Source organism: Vidua chalybeata, chromosome 3, assembly GCF_026979565.1.
Source record: "Vidua chalybeata isolate OUT-0048 chromosome 3, bVidCha1 merged haplotype, whole genome shotgun sequence".
NCBI lineage: Eukaryota > Metazoa > Chordata > Aves > Passeriformes > Viduidae > Vidua > Vidua chalybeata.
This window is the reverse complement of record NC_071532.1, coordinates 48,666,691-48,687,428: the sequence shown is the minus strand read 5'-3', so window position 1 is coordinate 48,687,428 and position 20,738 is coordinate 48,666,691. Positions and strand designations below refer to the sequence as shown.

Genomic DNA, 20,738 nt, shown 5'->3' with positions numbered 1-20,738 from the left:
GGCATTTACTGCTAAGCTTCTCTTTCACAAACACAGATTTTCAGTTTTTCTGAAAAAACAGATTTTCAGTTTTTAAGCTTAAGAAAGCATTAGAAGACCTTGGGGTTGTGTACCTGACCATCCATGTCTTCAGCATAGGGTGCTGGTGTCAGAAGAATAAAATGGGCTGCAACCAGGTTTCTGTAGATATTCTCTCTATGTATACAGTGTCTGTGAATTCACAGGGCTTCATTATTTCACACAAAGCAATGTAAGCATCCTCATTCTCCCAATTATATTGTTACTTTCAAGGTTAATGGAACTGAAATCTTTAAAATAAAGGCAGTCAAAGGTGAGTTAATATCCAGACTGCTGTTGATTTGGAAAGAGTAATGAATCTCTTCCTTCTTCTCTTATTTTTTAATATAGATACTAAAGCAAGAAATAAGAAGCTAATGCTGAATAGCTCCTTGTTCTAATGCTAAGAAGTGATTTGTCATATTTTAATGGCTTGTTCTGTAAAGTAGATGAAAGCAAAGTCTTTCAGATTTTCATTGCTATGGAGAAACTGTAACATTTGCTGAAGGAATAGGGGCCTACTGGCAGTCCAGAAACCCAGTGTTTCTTTCTTGACAGTATATTATTTCTGTTCCTTGGACTAATGAGAGTGATTATTGAAGGGAGGTAAATAATTAAATTGTCCAAAGAAAATACTTTTTTTCCAGCTTATTTAATGATGTTTAATCAAACTGTTTATAGGATTGAACACTTAACTGCTCACAGCAAGGGACACATTTGAAGCATTTTTTAAACTGTAACTAAACTTGCATCAATTTTGTCTTAATACTATATTTAGTTCGATTTGATTCAATAAACCTTTTACTTCTTTTTAGTCATTGTAATAGCTTTACTCTCTGGTTCTAATCAGGTAAAACATTTTACTATTTTTCCTTAGAAGATACATTCCTTCATGCTTTGCTAGTTCAATAATAGTTTTTAAATTGAATTTTTGTCAGCTGCTTAATACTTGAAGACTATAGCTATTGAACGATTTTTTTCTTAAGAGCAGTTGGCAGGCCCTATGATGCTAAAGCTCCTAATATAGCATTGTGCATTTCCTTTTGCAAAGAAAAGCTCTAAAGCCATACAGAGCCACAAAAAAATCCAATAAATTAAATTATTTTAGGGGTGCAATTTGCATATGGGCATTTCAGTAAGTTTCATACTGTTTTTCCTCAAAGATGGATATAAGTGATATAACAAGGATATTGAAGTGAGTGAACTTTGCTGAGAGCTGACTTGTGTGCAGTTGTATAGCATAAACTGCCACATTAGGCTGGTCAGCACGATGTGGAGTTTACACTTTTGTGCTGCTCAGATGTCAATTGAACATAAGTGTGTTTCTCTTACCCTTCTAGGCTTTTAGAGAAGAAATTGCTCCCATCAACTTAAAAGTTAAAACAGTGAATGATTTGTCCAGCCAACTGTCTCCACTTGACCTTTATCCATCTTTAAAAATGTCTCGTCAACTGGATGATCTTAATATGCGGTGGAAACTTTTACAGGTATTCTTCTGATTATGTACAGTAAGTGTGGGGGAGGGATTTTTCTCACTCTCCTGTTTTCTGAAAAGATTCACTTATTACCATTTGTCATTACTTCTGTTATTCTGTTAGTACCACTGCAACAAAAGCCTTTTCTGCTGTAGTTTGGCCAAAAGCTTTTCCTTTCAATCTATTTCAGCAGTTTATTTGAACAGGAAACTGCATTAAATTCTGGGAAATAGTGGGAACTATTGCTGCATGTTTTTTTTGTATGTCTTGGTACACTAGATTTTACTGCATAAATCTGTGTCACCAAAAACCGATGTAAAAATTCCTGTTGTGTTTCCAGCATGTATGAAAGCTGTTTTATGGTGTCTTTGTTCAGTTTCTGTAGGAAATTTCACTTAAAGTGATTTAAGTATCAGTAGAGCTATAACAAGATATATGCTATAGCAATTTAGTGTAAAAAGCAGAAGAGGATATGCTTAGAGATTCATATTGCTTAGTTATGATTATTGTACTTAAATGGTCAGAGAAAGGTAAATCCATGTGCCTGATTACAGCTGAAACTTATACTTAGTTTCACAGTGAATGATTTAATGAAGTTTCTTATATCACTTAAAAGTTCATTTATTAATTTTTGAAATTTCTCCTTTTTTGTGTTTATTTTTGTAGGAAATGCTTATCACATCTCTAACAAGGGTAGTGGGAATGAATTTTCAAAACCTAGGCACCAGTTTGTTGGCCAGTAATTTTGAATGAGTCACTCCTGAGAGTCAAAGCTGTTACTGTTTTATATCAGATCTTTCCTTTCCTAATATAGTTTAGTAGTGGGGTTTCTTTTCTTTTTTTTTTTTTCTCAGCTTTTGGGCTTTTTTTCAGAGGGGGTGTTGTGTGTGTCCTCTCAAATTTAGTTAACCAAGCAGCCAAAGTACTGCTACTGCAGTTTCAATTAAACTGAGGGGCGTCATGTCAGCCAGTGAAGCACTGTCTTCCCAAATGGTTCTGTGCTGGAAAGGCAGCATGAGATCAATGCAATCAAACTGAGACCTGCTGACTATGGGAATCTGGACAACAGAAGGGTTTGGAGGAGATAAGAAACTTCAGCAGCTGGCTGTAGTCACCATGAAACTACTGTTGTTCATTATTGATCTACACTTCTCACACCAGAACACTGCAAGATAGAAACATGATTCTCATTAAGATGAAAGAAAAATATGTAGCCTTAAATAGGTGGATGTCAAATAATTGCTGTGACACACAAACAAGTTGATTTCACTAGAAAAAATGTAAGCAAGTGATTTTCTTATCATGACCTTGGTGTTGCAATGTAGATTTTGAGTGTATATGTTTATATGTAGGTGTCTGTAGAGGATCGCCTTAAACAGTTACAGGAAGCACACCGAGATTTTGGACCTTCATCACAGCATTTTCTTTCCAGTAAGTTCCTTGTATTAATGGGTGCATGTAAGATATGATTGCTTTCTCAAATGCTGACTGATCTTTTCTCCATGTTTGCCTATGGCTTGAGGAATTCCTCTTCCATTATATTATCTATCTCCTTGTTTTTGTAGAGGTGTTTCATCTTCATAACTTCATTGACATTTTGACTAGTGTGCTTCCCACTCTGTCTTTCTGAAATGGTTGTGCCCTCATTGCTTTATTCTTTGTCCTCTGCTGCAGTGTCTGACTAATGACTGTTCCAGAATCTTTGCATGCTCGTGGCCACATCTTTTCATCCTTTGCCAACTCTTTCTTCCATTTCCTTTTGCTTCCACACTTGCTGGGATGGCACAAAGGAAAAGCTCCCTGGATTTGTCCTTTTTTAAAGGCTCTGTGTCATGCATTCCTGGAACTTCAAGCAAAGGACTGGGAAAAGCAAACGTGTGTTGCTTCCTCAGGACCTATCCTTGCATCTTTTTAATAAACATTTTAGAGGTGTAAGCCTATAATCTCACATCTACTAAGAAGTCAAAAGCTGTGTTGATATAATTGTTATGCATAGATAGGTTGTGGTATCGAGGTACATGTTGGTTTCCTGATGTTCCAGCCTACCTGCCATCATCAGAGCTAGTGAGACAGAATTTTAACCCAATCACCACTCCAGTTTTTAACTGAGAGCTTCTGTAAAAAAGATAACATTATTGCAGGAGTTGAGAAGTCAACATAAAAATGAGTGGATATTCTGAAGTAGTGTATGACACTGTATAGCTAATATAATTTAAATCACTAAATAAATCTTGATTTTTTTTCTTGACTTATGTTATAACTGTGTTCTTATTTTGAATTGACAGTTGGTTTTTCAGTAAACCAAAAGCAGTGTATATAAAATATTACAGCTGTTATGCAAATCAGCAGTTCCTAGAGCCATTTTGTCCTTTTTTTAAATTGACAGAACAAACAAGCAACGTTAAAAGTATAGGATTTATTTCTTTTTTTAAAGCCCTATTAGAAATATTGCAAACTGTTGCAACAGTAGTTTTGTAGCTCTTGTAGACTCAAACTTGTAACCTGATCAGTACATCTATGTAATACCTTGTTAGAAAGATTACAGATTGAGTGCTACCTTTGGCACTGCTGAAGAATGCCAGATGAACTGTTTGTAAGACTAGAGAGTCTAGTCTCTGTAAATAAAACAGATTAGGAAACAATGTAGAAGTTGTTTCTCAGAATCTAGCTCTCTTATTCTAGTTGAGGGCAAATCAATGGAAGAGTCCACATGTAAAACTTGCCAGGAAAGGTTGGCTGGTTTTGTTTGTCTTGGCCTGGATTGTTTCCTTGAATTGGCTTACAACATGCTGCAATAAAACACCACGCTCACAAGTCTGAGTGGTGAACTGGCTTTGTTGCTGGTTAAAGCATTCATAGAATTTTGTCCACAGAGACTATGCAGTGCCTTATCAGCATTCCTCAGCTGTGTTTAGGGAATATTCTTCAGGCTTAAGGAGACATTCAGTTTATGTTGCATACCAAAGTAAAAAAGGGGAAGTTTCCAGGATGGTTTCCATGTTGGTAGATACCACAAAGAATTATAGCGAAGTAATACAGTTTTGAAAAAACAAATAATATGTAGTTATTAATTTAAACCATTTGTTAAAAGCAGCCTCTTTCCCCACACCAACTACAACTAAAGCATCTTAAAAAAACTAACAACAAAAAAAACAACAACCAAACATTATCTAGAGCTTTAACAAGACAGAGTTAAAGAACTTATGCCTACAACTTTATATAGTGTCTGGCAAATGTAAGACAGGGACAGTAAATTCAGAAGTGAAATAATAATAGGAAAAAAAGTCATTAAATCTGGAAAGTTGAAGGCTTTATCCTGACAGGTTGAAAGACTGTATTCTAAATCAAAAATTTCAAACCTTTTTAGCAGCAATAAATGACTTCTAGCTGTGAGGAACAAATAGAGTAGTAGTCTGAATAAAACAATCTCAAACTCCTAAGACTGAGATTGATTATATATGTATGTCTTCTGCAAATCTTCATTTCCAAAGCTTCACTTCTGAATTAGAGGGCAGGTTTTTAATCTGTGCTTATCTGACAGCAGCTATTTTCAGTTTACCTCACTTACCTGTTACTCTTCCTCCAAATACTAACAAGGAACCATAACTTGCCATCACACCATTTTCAACTGACTAGATTCCAGTTATCATGTAATCAGGAATTTTTGCTAGCAAGACACCTATTTCTGCCTTTTCATCAGATTAATAGAATGAAGGAATAGCCCCGTTTGAAAGGGACTGACCTCAAAAGATCATGTAGTCCAACCTTTTATGGGAAACAGAGCCTAGATGAGATTATCCAGCACCCTGGTTCCACCCTTGTTAGTCCAATGATTTCATCTCTGCAGTGGCTAGAAATGTTTCTTTGCTAAAAAGACATAGTGCGGCATTTGATACTACTGTTTGACTTCTTAGAACACCAATTGCATGGATTCCTGCAGACCATCACTATGAAAGGGCTTCAAAAACTTTTTAAAGACTACCAAACAATATAATAGCCCTTCTTAAAATGTACTGTGTTGGGAGTCTGAGGTAAAGCTGTATTAGTAAGCCACTGCAATCTACAGTCCCTCTTTTTGCTGAGGTATTTGTCCCCTCCTGTCATTGAAAGGCAGAATTTGGTTGATTTGTTTTTCAGTGCTTTTGAGATGGAAGGTAAGCACTTTACAAGTTAGTTACTGATCAGTAAATTTTATGTATCCCTAACACAGATAAAGGTGAAGAATCCTTATAATCCATTATTCCTTGCAAAGAGATTGCTTTTTGCTGCCTCCTGCCTTTAGAAACAGTAACTTGATTTTTCTATAATAATTTATTTTTTTTTCCAAGGCTGACTATCCACTACTCTCTGTTATGTTTCTTGTATGCTTTCTAAGACAAATCCATGAACATGTTCCCTAACAAGCAGCTTATGTCTCCAATGGCCTGCTCAAAGCATCTCTCAGCCATACTAATATCTGCAGGCCTGTAAGTGAATGCCAAGTTGAGAACTACTATGTTCAGTTTTCACCAGTGATTTTTAAAAGATAATGGTAATCTTATATTCCAGAATTTCCTACAGCAGAGAGCTGGCAATGTTTTACAAAGTTTGTTCCCAAATAAAAAGAATATGACTTGTTCCATAATAATTAGTAATTTAATTGATTACATTGTTTAGTTCATATTTATGTCAGTGCAGAATATCTACAGCTGTCACAGCAAATAAATTTTCGTTAAGCAAATTCTTACTTAGCTGACATAATTCATGTACTAGAACAGGAGCCACAATAGGTGCCAAATTGCAACACTAGAGAATGAAACTCTAAACCTTCACCTATCAGTTTTTTTTTTTTTTTTTTTTTTTAACTTATGAAGGCCTAAGGATTATTTTTAGCAGATAATACATCTGTTTGAGCATTTAGCCTTTACTATGTTTTTTCTTTACCTACATCTTTATTGCACGCTACCTTCTTCAAATAAAGATAGAATTTTCTCTCTTTTGTTTCCAGTAAAGAAAGTGGTTTACTTTATTCCTGTAATTTCTGAAATATTCTTCCTAGTTAATCTGCCTTTCAGTACATAAATATTTCTTAAATGATAAACCATGATATTTTGTGTGGTTTAGGAAGAGGTCACAGCCATGAAACCCTTGGACACCAGCCAGCTGGTAGCAGGGCAAGACATATCTCTGTGTAGCTGCAATAGCCTATGGGGCTTATACAGCTTGTAAGGCTTCACTGCAGTTTAGAGAGGTCTTTAGGGAAGAGGAGTTACTTTCAAGTGGATTTTTTTTTCCCAGAGAGGGATAAATCCTAAAGAGGGCCAAGCTTGCAGAAAATTACATTAATTGAGAGTTTAATTACTTGAGATCCAGTGTGGATCAAAGCTGTGTCTCATTTTACCAAGGCTCTAAATGGGGTCTGTTAGGACCCAAGAGCAGGCGCTCTGTGTCAGAAGCGCTGCCGTGTGTGTGCAGTGTAAATTCATCTCATTGTGGTGATCACTTGTTCCTGCCTGTTCTTGCAATCTCTGCTTCCACAGGGAAACTAGTGCAAGGAGTTTTTCATGCTAGAACCCTAATTACCCAGGCACTAGTCTGGTAATTTCTGATATGTGTACCTATGACTTTTCAGTAAATAGCTATTTGTTAATTGAGCACCAACAGTCCTGTTGGCCTGAACACTTCTTTCTTTTTATCTCTTGGGATGTTTAGGTCGGCAGAGTTGCAGTGTCCTGTATGACTTGATGCTTTTTTCAACTCAGTGTGCAGAAGCCTTCCTGATATTGTGGATGATATCTTATTTGAATAAATTCTGCAAAGATTATAGTTCTTTGTCAAGGAGTGCTAAGACATGTTTTAATTGGTTTTTTCCCTTGGCCATACAGTGTTAATCAATATTAATTTGAGTTGCAAATATGAACTAAGGGTTGTAACTAATAAAAACAAGGTTGCTATTTCTTCTTCTTCGGTTGCAGAGCATTATTTATACTAGTAGAATAATTTATTTTAAAGGCATAAACTGATAATAATCCTATAGAGGTAGGAAAACAAGTGTCTGCAGTTTCCCTAAATGCCTAGCTTGCTTGCTCAGAATTTACCATCCTTCTTTGAAGTAGAATTATCACATTTGTTTTATTTCCAGCATGGCATCAAATAGATGCCTGTAATCATCCTGATAGATTGCCATAATTTTCTTCTGCTGCTTTTCTAATTACTGAATGTTGTATGGGAAATATTAATTGTTTCCTTTTAATTTATTATAACCATATTAATTATAAAACAAATAAAAGATACATTTTTTAATATGACAGGTGCTTTCTAATAACAACCTTCTCTTTATTTCCTCAGCTTCAGTACAGTTTCCATGGCAGAGATCTGTTTCACATAACAAAGTGCCCTATTATATCAAGTAAGTTTGCCTTGATTCTATTTTTCTTAAGTATAACAGAAGCTCCTATCACCATAAACTAGCAGAAAAACATAGTTACTAAGTCGTTGCCAGAAATGCTATTGACAGTTTCTCCATGTAGTGTTATGCTGCCTATACTGTAAAGTCATATTTATTGCTTTGTATGCTGCAAAATTTAGAAACACATAAAAACAAGTCACTGACAAACCTGAATTAAGAACCTCACTCACATAAGAAACAGCAGAGGCACTCTAGTGTAATACACTATCAGTGTTCAAACTGGACTTGTTCTTGTGTGTGTGTCTCATTCAGAGTATAAACTGTAGAGAGGAAAAAAACTGAATAAATAATGTATTTAAAATCACAAAGTTCATAACCTAGAGCAGGATAGTGGTGACTAATATCTACTGAGCCCATTCCTCATTTTCTGCAAAATTCCTTTGTAAATAGGCAGGTCTTGTCTGTTCTGTTGTCATCTTTACTTTATGGTAGTTTTTATAGTAATTGATATTAAGTTAAATTGTACTCAGATATAATTATTTACAAAAAATTTTACAAATACCTTGATTACCAAGAGGAATGGTTGAGATATTAATTTTGAAAATAATAGGGAATGCCTAAGTTAGAGGTGTGGAGATCTTGATGTGTTCTACAAAGAGCAATCCCTAACTTTGCTTTTCTTACTCTACCAATGTTTATTTTGTTTGCCTGTACTTTTAAGGTCAAATATTGCAGCTTTGAGAGGGGGATATGTCTTTGCTAAAAAGGTAAATGAAATTTTAAGCTTAAACAGTGTTTAAGCGAGACCCAGAGTAGTTCATTTTAGGCTGAAGGAAATTCATGTTTAAAATGTTATCAGTTTGGGTTTGGGAGAAGACTAGGGTTTTTAAGTCTGTAGGATGACTGTGAATTGGACCTGAAGATAGTTCATTTTAAAAGAACATGAGGATTTTTTACTATTGCATATTGCTCATAACTCTGAGAGCCACATTTTGTGCTTCAAACAATTTACAAGTACTTGAGAGCTTTGAAAAGCAGGTAGCAATAAATCTGTCAATCAAACCTGTTAGCATTCTTGAGATGTGGCAGTTTTGAAACTGTCATATGAAGATTAATTTCTTTAAAGGGTCTGAGTAGGTAACCAGAAAAAGCAAAAACCTGCTATGAATATCCTTGAATTCTCTATAAAAGCATTTGTGCTTCTGCTCAAAAGTTTTGCAAGAGGCAGCAAAAACTGTGACATGCTGGGGAAGAGGTTCCTGCCTCCCTCTCAATGGAAGAAGAGAGGGCAGAAGTTGGATGTGGAGGCACATTCACTGCTCAGACTCAGGCAGAAGTGCTTTTAAAATGATCACACCTGCAGCAGTAATTCAAGGAAAATGCTGAAGTGGCAAACTACAGAAAGCAAGAGGAAAACTACCCTAAACTTGTCATTTTTTTCTTGTGGGTATGTCCTTAGTGTACACTGATAGATTAATGTACCTGTTCTACCTTATCAGAGTCAATACTTGGAGTTGGGAACATGAGTTGGCTTCAGAGGGTTCTGTGGAGCTCACCAGTTCATTCAGAGTTGTGGAACAGATGGAACAAACTAAGATATACCTTCTGAACTGTGCTGAGCAGAGCAAAGATTTTAAATTTGAATTTTTCATATGTATATCTCTTTTTTTCTTATCTAATACATTCTTCTGAGTTTCTGGGGGGTCTCTCTTACCCTACCTCAGCAAAAGTTCAGTTTTTGAGAAATCTTTTTTTCATTTTTTTCATTGCTGGTTCAGAAGAAAACCTTTCCAATATGTGCACTAGGTGCAATCCTTCAGGCACACCAGTTGGTGGCAAAGTATCCCCTGGGACAGGCCTTGTTCCCATAGTAGTGTGTTGGTGACCCTAGAGCTTGATTGTGGAATGAAGCCAGTTGGGCCTCAGAAACAAGCCCCAGCATCTCTTAGAAATTGTTTTTAATCGTCTTTCACAGAAAGTTTGGTAGGGGGCAGAAGTGTAGGGCAAGTTCTTTGAGGGTCGAGGTCTTTATAGTAGCAGAGAACACTTCTATTTTCAAGATGGCTTTAATGAAGTCAACAGAATTAACTACTGCATCTCAATATGCAGCTCATAGAGAGAGATTTCAGAAAGATTGTTGAAAGTAGGGAAAGATTACTGGAAAACTCTTATTTGAGATGCAGTTGTTAATCTCTCAATTGCATATATGCTGCTAAAGCAATGTCTTGATTCTTGTATCTTAGAAAAGAACAATGGCACATGTAACTAGTAGGATTTATTTTTTTAAAGAAACTTGAGGGTTTCAGTAACTTCACAGTCTGGAAAGCAGACTGCCTTGGCAGTTTCCTACGTTTTTTATTTCTTACTGATGTAAACATCAGCAGCATCTAGATCAATCAGAGAATTGTGGAAGATAAAGAAAAAAACAGCTGATTCTGAACTTCATTTGCTTTGTTATGATGAGGCTGGAGAGTACTCTTGGGTGTAAATACCTTTTTAAATCTTTGTCTATTACCTAATTTTAGACAGAGTTTAAAGAAGAGAGAAAAACAATACTGACATGAAAAACTTATTAGTTTGGAATGATTACTTGAGTAAGACAATTCAAGAGAACAGTCAATAAGATTTAATGATTTTTTTATATAGGAAAAAAAAGCTAGGAAAGAGGGAGAAACTGATAACATTTTCTTTTTTTTAAATTATACTAACGTCTTTTAATGAGTTGCCTTTGATGTAAAGCACAGTGTGAGTAGAAGGAACAGTTGCAATAAGTCTCAAAAACTTTATCATTTGAGAGCAAGTGACTGTATTTACGAGAATACTTCTGTGTTCAGAGGGAAGATTTAAGATGCCAGTTGTTTATTATGGTATAGCAGAACAAAGATAATAAAAGTATGGTCCAGTGATTGGTGGCTGAAAAATGAGAAGTTTTAAAAATTAATTTTGAAAGGGAAATAAATGCTAATTGAAATCAGGTTACTTAAATTCTGAATAGGAACACTTTTTTAGACAACCATGAATTTATAACTTTACTTCATTTTGATAGCTTTTTGTCTGTGTCCTTGAATGAGAAATGTTAAATATTCAGAAAGTCATGTAGCTGCAGATTATAATGTAGTTGTACCTGTGTTGAATATTTGGGAAAAATAAGAAAAAAGAACCAACTGCAGTCTGCAGTTTTATTGCACACAGAATGTAGTTTAAAAATATTGGGGAACTGTACCTGAGAAGTCAGGAGAAAGTACTTTAGATAGCAATTAATCTGTAAGGAAAGTGTCAAAATGATACAAGATGTCTGTATTTTCAGATAAGAAATAATAATTTTAAATTATTTTAAAATTATTTTAAAATTATTTTTACAGCTATATTTATAGTTTTACAGCACGGGAAATGTACTTTTACCTTATTAATGTACCTCTTAGCTGCAGGGTCAGAGTCCAGCTGTTGCCATTACAGTTAGAATCAAAAGTAAATATTGTTAAATATGGGTGGGCTACTGTCTGACTAACTTCATGATTATAAAATCAAGGAACTGGGTAGTACAGACCATGCATTTTAATTGGAGCTGAGGGATTTCTTACCACTTAAATGCAGAAAATCAGAATATCTTTAAGATTTTATTCTTTGGAAGTGCATATGTGTGTTTCCTGAAACTTTAATTACTTTGTTCCTTTGCAGTCACTTTGTTTGGTTCCTGACACCAGAGGTAGCTTACATTTACATGTGTAGAGAGAAGTGGCTCAGTGGAAGGTCTTTGGTGTGGTGACTTTGGAGTCCAGTTTGTTCTCCCCATCCCATTTGCTAACGGTTGGCTTGTCTGCCCTTTCTTGGGTTGTATTTAATCAGGTAAAAGAGGCACAGGAACAATCAAAAAGCCAGTGTACAACCTCCTCTGCCCTATAAGTTCAGACAGACGCGGTCTGGTTTGGGGTGTTTTGGAAAGAATCAACTATCCTGCTTAGCTGGAAGAAGGGTTTATAATTCATTTGGCCCAGGTTTGTCAAGGTGCGTGTTTCCTGGGCTATGGTGGATATTTGAACTGAACTTATACACATGATTTACCCTGTCACTTTTTTTCTCTTGAATTGTCTTACTATCTAAGGCAAATTTGTGAAATGTTGCTACCTCTGTTGATGTGATTTTATTTAGTCCTTTTTTGCCTCCTGTTTGATTTTTTTTTCTTAATGCCAATTACAGAATATTTTGTATTTCTGTAGACACAGTAAAATTCAGTGAGAATCTTAATCTGCAAAATCTTGAAGCTGCTGGGAAAAAAAAAAACGCATTGTCCTTCATACTTTTTTAATTGAACTAATGAGCATATGGAAGGGAATGCAACACAGAAGGCACAGTATTTACCAGTGCACTTTAGGTAATAAAAGTGTGAGGTTTGGGCAAAAGGTTTGGCGAACTTGCCATTTGTAAAGATTTGAGATTTAATAAGGAAAAATTTGTTGTTGTTAATTTATAACTATTTGGATCATATAAATAAGACATCCTTGGTCTCTGTAACAGTAAATTAAAAAAAAAAATAAAGCCTGTATTACATAGCATCTCAATAAAAATATTACAAAGAGAAACAGAATAATAAATGAAACACTATGATCATTAAACATCTATGAGGAAAACATGATGAATATGCAGAAAGCATAATTACCCTAGCATTTCTCACTGTTTTTCTTTTAACTATAATTTAAGTGCTTTTCAGCCATGTACCTTTCAATGCCATAAATTATTAGATATTTGTGCTGTGCAAAAGAAACCAAAGGACACTATAGAAGAGGTCGCACTGAGTTTAATCTCATGCAGGGCATTACATAGGGAGAGCACTTCCTTGTTGCAGCCATTAAATTGATCGATATCAAATGCCCTAGTTGCCTTGCCTTTTCTGTAATCCTGTGAAGTGGCTGGCATCACCAGCGTCTTAGAAATCCTATGTTATCACCTCCTATATTTTGTTCAGCTTTATGGGGACAGGAATAAAATGTTTTCTGCTTCTCCATTTTTAAGACTCTTCAGAAAGTCTTTGCTGATGTTTCTTTATGCCTGTATGGGGAAGAGGGGGAGAAGTAAAGGAACAGAGAAAAAAAATCTTTTTTCTTATTATAATTATATCCATAATCTCATTCTTATAAGTATTAGGTGTTTCCCTTAGAAGGGAAAACATAATCTAATTTACCGAAAGAGGTAATACAAGTTTGAAGGTTTGAGAGTTTCTTCACTTATCAGTTCTTGTGCTCATCTTCATTTTCAATTAAAGAAATGCAGTAGCACATTTCTCTGGAGTGATTTCAAAATATCTGCATATAAATGGTTCTACCAACCTCTAAGGTGCAATACCCTTGTGATGCATTATACCAGCTCTTTTCACCACAAAACAGTATTTTCTAATGGGCTTAAAAAAAATAGAGAAAAATGTGCAGTATCTAGCCAAAACACCATGACATAAAGTAGGGATGTTAACGCCATTTGAAATTTGGCAAGGGTAGCAAAGTCAGAGTTCTGAGTGCTGTTGATTCATTAGCGATCAGTAAAGATTCTGATTTTGGGTAATGTTTTGTGCAAATGACTACCGGAACAGAAAGGTACTTAACTTCATTCCAGAGTGCTGTTTCTTGTGGTGTTCATCAGTGATTATCAACAGAGGCCTTGTCCATTATAAGAAATTATAAAAAATACCCACCTGTTTCTAGTTTTCTTTCTTGTACAAAAAAGCTAGAAAAGAACAAATGGATTTTTTTCATAGCTATATGAGCATCTTGAAACACGTGGAGATGTTGAACTTAATCCATTCATTTCAGCAGGACTGTTCTTTTATTTCTAGAGCATAAATTAAATGACATACTAACTGTTTTTCGGTTTTTATTTACAATCAGGAAGTGCATTTTAAATGGTTTATCTTTGCCAATTGTAATTAGAAAGCTGCCAGCAAACATAATGCATAAGAAACAGATTGTAAGGGCAAATGTTTGTTATGTAAGCTTTAGAGCACTTCATTAATATGTGGGTGGTTTGTAGTTTGGAATATTTTATGGTTTATCATGGTTTTTTGTTAGTGACATTTACACAAATACTTTTTAAATTACACTGCTTTGTCAGGTAATATATTCATGGATGCTTGTTTTGCTATGTGGCTCATATTGGGTCCATAAGTTTGGCAGAAGAGATTTAGAACACTCTTGCTCTGAATAACTCATACTTTTGATAGGAACAAAAAAAAAATTGCTTCTCAAGGAAATGTTTTTAATTCTTCCCTAACTAAACCATAAGGAAAGATGTAATATGCTCATACCACTTGTGTTACTGCCCTGTAGAGCAGCTCACTTCTGTAATAGCAGAAATCCCTCCTTATGCCATCCACTGAACAGAATGAAATCTTGTACCCTGGGCTCCTTGAAAAAAAAAAAAAATTTTTTTTGTTGCCATCTACAAGCAAGATGAATAATGGGCCCAATTGTTGTTCACCTTCAATCAAAGTTAATATCACTTCACTCTATGAGTAGTTCTTGACATTAGCAGGGTTTTTGCAAGAGAAGGTGCTCCTTGCACAGTCATCACTGTGACCTGGGACAGAAGTGCTGTGGTAGTTGTAACAGAGAGAGAAGACTCTGCAGGTTTCTATGCTCTTGGTTAAGTGCTTGGTTTGAAATTTTCAGAAGTTCAATGTGATTATTTTTTATAGCTCTTACTAAATTTACAATCATGTGGTATTTTCCATGGCTCTGTGCAGAGAAGTCTGGCTTTGGTGCCTAAAAGAAACCTACCCATGGAATATATTTGGTGGTGGTAGCAGCACTGCCAGTGACAGTGAAGCTGCTGCCTCCCTTGACCTGAACAGACTGTTGAGCTGTTGATTCATTAGCTCTGAGCCCATTCCTCTTCTCTGCAGGATCCTTGTATGGAATTGCTTGGCTGTTACCTGTGGTTTCTTGCTGGGTGTTTTGGAATTAGGCTGGCACAGTCATGTTCACCCTCTGTAGTCACTTAACAGCTGTCAGGTAGTACTGACTTTAAGGAATTGGAAAGGATTCTCTCGTGCCTTTTTTCAGTTGCACCAGATGATGTTTACTTGGCCTCCTTTCTTACAAAATCTGTGTGGCATAGAAAGAAACTGAGTGATAACTTTTAAAAGCCCATTGGTCTTTATGCAGTCTGGCACAATTGTATGTTTTTTGCAAATAAAATAGAAACAGAAAAATATTTTATGGTCAATATTTTATTAGCCATAAATTTAATGTTCTGTGTTTTTCTGTAAAGAGAAAATTTAGCTATTCAGGTATTCACTGCATCAAATGGAGAAACGAGATTACAATGCAGGATACAGAAGTTTTTGATATCTCATTTACTTTTTCCACTTCATGTTAAGTAAACACAAAATAGAAAAAAGGCATATTTTTTATGGCATGTTTTCACTATTAAAGTGATTTTAGTCTTTTGGATAAAACTGTACTGAAACTGTATTTAAAGTATACATTTCAAAAATGAAACTGCTTGCTCTTAATTTTTGGAAACTTGATTTAAGGGATGAAGTTTGATTAGTAAAATCAGCTCTTATTCATTGCATATGGGCTTATAAATTACTTAGAAGCTGGAATCTAAATTGCAATTAACTATACCCACATCCTAAGTATTGCAAATGTGTAATGAAGTATATTTCCAGAGGGGGAATAAAAAAAAGGCAAGGATTTATCCAAGCATATAAGTATTTTTTCTTCTACATTTTTAACAATTTAAAAAAAAAAAAAAAAAGAAAGAAAGAAAGAAAAAATAGAAAAGGACCTAGCTAAAACTTTGCATTTCTGCTGCAGCTCTCAGGAATATCCTCACAGCACCCCACTAGTCAGAAATCTATTTGCTCATGGAACCATATGTTTAATGCCAGAAAACAGGGAACTGGGAAATAATGTCTGCAATTCAGCAAAGTCCCTATGATCATGGCGAGTTTTGCCATCACAGTTTCTAAAGCAGTAAACAGAATTTGACTCAGCTAAATTGCCTGTAGTTTACATACAGTATTTGCATTGGTATTTCAACATTTTAAATAGAGGGAAATGTCTATCTGCGTATAAATGTATTTTACAGCTTCTGTCACAGTACTGCCACCTACCTTTACTTTTAACATAAAAGATTGAAGGTGTCTTAGTTAAGGCTTTATTTTTCTCAGAATATTCTAAGAAATCCTTTAACTTAGAATGTTGACAGTAAAATCACCAGTTGTTTTGAGGAGTTTTGTTTTGATTTGGGGATTGACTTTTGGAAGTGGCTTCTTAAGGAATTTGAGTTAAAGCCATGTCTTTAAAACAAGCTTTATTAAACTGATCACATATTGTATTCATTTCTGTGGGCAGTTGCAGTGGATTTAGTCAACAATTCTAAATGAGTAACATATTTATGGCATCCTGCTAACATGATAGTGGAGATATTTGGCAGTTTCCAGAGTAATTTTGAGATTATTTAATAAGTTGAGCAGTATGAGCTATTATATTGTATTTCCTGTTCCTGTTTACTTCAGTATTTACTGAAGCTGTATATGTGCTTTTTTGTGGTATGCTATAGTCTTTAGACAGCAGAGTGACAATGTTGGACAGTCACCGGCCTTTATCATGGCAAAGCATGAAATCCAACTGTATTCTTGCTGCTGGCTTCATGATTGGTTTTATAGGTGTGCCTTTTAAAGGGAAATGATTGTCAATCTACTTGTTTTTGAAATTACTTTTCTGGACAAAGATAAGTGCGGCGTGGGTTTTTGCTCTCCCCGGCTGCACACGGCTCTTGGGAGCCCGGCTGCGGCGTAGCTTCCACGTGCTGCCGGGGTTTGCTGCCGCGGGTTCCCGGACACGGCTCTGTGTCTCGGGCACGTGGGCTGGCCAGCCTCTGTTACCATGCGCTAGGGACCCGGCAAAGAGGAAGGAATTTGTCCATTTACTCCGTGCTTGGCAGGAACGGTTTATTTGTCACGTATGGCGCGGTTCGATGGAAAGACGCGACCGCTCCCGGCACTCGCATGGGAGAAAATGGCGTCTGACTGCCGGCGGGATAGGATTTTATGGAGGGGCGGGGCGAGAGGATCCACGGCCTGCCGGCCAATAGGGGCGGCTGCCGTGGCGGTGACGCCAGCAACAGCGACCAACCAGAGAACCCCGCAGGGGCGGGCACCGAGCCTCAGCCAGAGCGGGATCGTGTGGCTTGGGGTGGCCAGCACGGGGTTTTCCGGGGCCGGACGGCAGGGTGGTTACAGAAGCGGCACAGGGGTAAGAATCCGGCAGCAGGCAGCATGGGGCTAGAAACTGCGGGGGGGAACAACGCGGGGGAAACGCGGGATTACAGCACTTGACTTATTTTAACATAAATTAAAAACCCTAATCTAAACCCAAACTCCGGGATGCAACAATAAGCATAGTGCTGTTTTAGAATTGTCTGCCTAAAAAGTGCAAACCCACTGATTTACTGGCATGCATGAGCTTTGGAGTTTAGCATTACCAGAGCCTCAACCACCTTATTGGAGATTTGAAACATGAATGGAATTCATGTGATAATGATATCAGAATGAAATCAAATAAGATCTTCTATTCAGGAAGATGTATTCAGGTGTAAAGATGTATTAAGTGTTTTCTTTTGAATTGAGGAGAGTTTACTATAGTATTTTAGAGTCAATCAAGTTCTGATAGAAGTCTTGATTATTGTATAAATCTCTCTTGTTTAAATGTAGTCATGTTCAGTCAGTGACTAGGTAGTAATCATTAGGGAGTAAAGAGGGAAAAGAAGATTTTTACTTATTGTATTAATAGGAAATACATACTTTGCCTATGAACGTCCTTGAAAAACCACTCACAAAGTTGTGATTGTGCCAGATAAACAAATGAGATCCATGGCAGAGGGTGAAGCATGATGGGGAGAAGCTGTCCTGTCTCTGCAGTTCTTTGGAGCAATGACTTTCTGTACAAATTTTTGTACCATCTAACATAAAAGGGTTCATTCTTGGTTGGTTTCTCGATTAAAAAGTAAACCTTGATGTAAATTACTATGCACTCACTGAGGTCCAGCCATTTATATGTAGCAAATGATGATATTGTTCACTACATTTAATACCAAAGTGGCCTTTTTAAAGTCATTATTTACAATCATGTTTCCCTCTATGCAGGGAAAAAAATGGGTATATTAACAATTTTTAAATAGAAACAAAGGTGAAACACTTAGTGTTCTCTGAGCATTACTGTTAAATTTTCTAAGACAGCATAATTTTGTTTTCATTAACTTTTAAAGGGAATCCTATGATCCTTTTAACATGACCTCTCTGATTAATTACCTTGCAAATCTAATTGAAATGTAAAAACTTTGTAAGACAAGAATGTGCAATCATTCCAGTAGTTAATATTTATAAATACAAGTAAAGTGTGGCTTGTAGAAGGGAATTGGAGATTTCAGTGGACCTGACATAATACATGTTTTGACCCCTATGGCTGCCTACTTGAAATTCTGATAAATTGAAACAGCAACACTAATCAGTATATTAAGGGATGCTGCCTCTTGAACCTCTGTTCTGTGAACAGTAGTGTAGAGCATGTCCCCTAAATCAAGATATTTATTGATTGTTTGTGTGAATGGTGATCAGGTTTCCCATTGGACTCCATGATCTTAAAGGTTCTTTCCAACCTAAATGATCATGTTACATGTTAAATAAATGTTATGGGTAAAGCTTTACATCATTGCCTGTGTTCTGATACATGTGCTCAGATATGCAATGAAGATTGAAATAAAATCTCAAGATTTTTATTTTAAAATTATTTTTACAGTTATATTTATAGTTTTACAGCATGGGAAATGTACTTTTACCTTATTAATGTACCTCTTAGCTGCAGGGTCAGAGTCCAGCTGTTGCCATTACAGTTAGAATCAAAAGTAAATATTGTTAAATATGGGTGGGCTACTGTCTGACTAACTTCATGATTATAAAATCAAGGAACTGGGTAGTACAGACCATGCATTTTAATTAGAGCTGAGGGATTTCTTACCACTTAAATGCAGAAAATCAGAATATCTTTAAGATTTTATTCTTTGGAAGTGCATATGTGTGTTTCCTGAAACTTTAATTACTTTGTTCCTTTGCAGTCATGAGACACAGACGACGTGTTGGGATCATCCTAAAATGACTGATCTCTTCCAGTCCTTAGGTGAGTGCATTTATTTAAACCACTGTAATTTTTATTCCTTGAGTAAAAGCTGCATTTGGATACTGACCATGTTTGAGTTCTCATGACCTGAGTGTAACAGCATTTCCCACTTTGTGATGAGAAACACCTTGCCCAAAACCCACTGCCTTAGTCACGTTATGTATTGTCTTTTGGCACTATTAATTCTGAACCATGTACTCTGACTGTATGCTTTAATGCAGTACCTTGAGTTTTTTTTTTTTTCTTTTAACTTCACAAGGAATTTTCCAATGATACAGGCTCTCTGCATGTTTAAACCAGGGCACTAATCTGCAAGGAACTAATTTTGGTAATAAAATAGAGCAGCTGCCTTTTCAGTAAAAGCTAAAGTGTATTACGGTACAACTAGTTCAACACGCCCTGAGAGCATCAACATTTACTGTGAAATCTCCCATTCTAAGGAAAGGAAGGGTAAAAATACTGTTGAGTGAAGGAAAAAATGTTACTGTACCAATCAGTTTCTAAAACAGAGCTTACAGCTATGTGACTGTCCCTTTTAAAGCACAGTTTGCAAAATCATGGCATATAAATTAAAGCTTAAGCCATTTTTTCTGTTACTGTGACGCTTGCTGCCCTCTGTTTCCTGTATGTTATCTGATGGAGTTGTAAATTATTTGAGAAACTTAGAGTATTTGAGTCTGGGAACTATGCACCAGTGCAAAATACGTATGTGAAACTTTCCTGTATGTATATGTATTACATGTGCCAAGATAGTGTCAGCAGTTCTGGAGGGCCACTGTCTTCAAGGTCCTGGACTGTCAGTCAAGAGGCTTTCTCTGAAGGTGAATTGAACTGAGGTCCCAACTTGTCAGGCTTTTTAATTTGTTTGATATATCCTATTAATTAATTACAAAGAGAAGGGATATCAGACTTCTTCCAAATTATGAAGATTTATATGCAAAGGAAAGTTATGGGCTGTACTTTTAGGGCCGCTCATGTTTCTGTTCTACTGTTTCAGCTGACTTGAACAACGTGCGCTTCTCCGCCTACCGCACGGCCATCAAAATCCGCAGACTGCAGAAAGCACTGTGCTGTGAGTTGGGCCTTTGAGGGAAGTTGTTTCTCTACAGTACTTGGGGAAGGGAGGGTCAGCTTCAGTCTAACAACATTTACAGTGGATAAGTCATCCTTGACACACTGTCAACTAACAAAATGGCAAGAATTGCCAACAGTAGGTGTAATTATCACAAATAAATAAATAAAATATATTAATAAAAAAGAGGTGCAGCAGGTAAGTTAAAATGGTAAACTCACTAAGAATCGTTTTTATCTCAAATTTTCTGTTCTATAGGTAAATTTATTTACTTATTTATATTTATTTATTTATATTGCTAGGGATTTAAAAAGCATTTTCTATTATATCACAAACTATCGTTTAATTCAGCCGCAAGTTACATGATGTACACTCAAAGTTTAACAGTCTCAGAAGTGATAGATCAGGAGACCTTGTCCTGGCCTCTGGACCTGGGACTTCTCCAAGTCACACAGCAAGTACCATACTGGGATCTGTGCTCTTGTTGAGTCTCCTGTGCAAAGCAAACTGAATTTTAAAAACTACAGAAATTAAATACATAAGAACACACATCTAACAGAAAAAAACAAGGTGAA

The 20,738-nt window shown here is 36.1% G+C and overlaps 1 protein-coding gene across 1 annotated transcript in view; it reads left to right on the top strand.

Annotated features, from left to right (window-relative positions):
• The window catches only part of UTRN (utrophin), a 339,059-nt gene that overhangs the window by 261,786 nt on the left and 56,535 nt on the right, over window positions 1–20,738 (top strand). Inside the window, exons 56-60 of the mRNA XM_053936936.1 lie at window positions 1,398–1,544; window positions 2,885–2,963; window positions 7,860–7,920; window positions 19,030–19,091; window positions 20,089–20,163. Coding sequence (XP_053792911.1) covers window positions 1,398–1,544; window positions 2,885–2,963; window positions 7,860–7,920; window positions 19,030–19,091; window positions 20,089–20,163 — 424 coding nt within the window. The remainder of the gene's footprint in view (window positions 1–1,397; window positions 1,545–2,884; window positions 2,964–7,859; window positions 7,921–19,029; window positions 19,092–20,088; window positions 20,164–20,738) is intronic.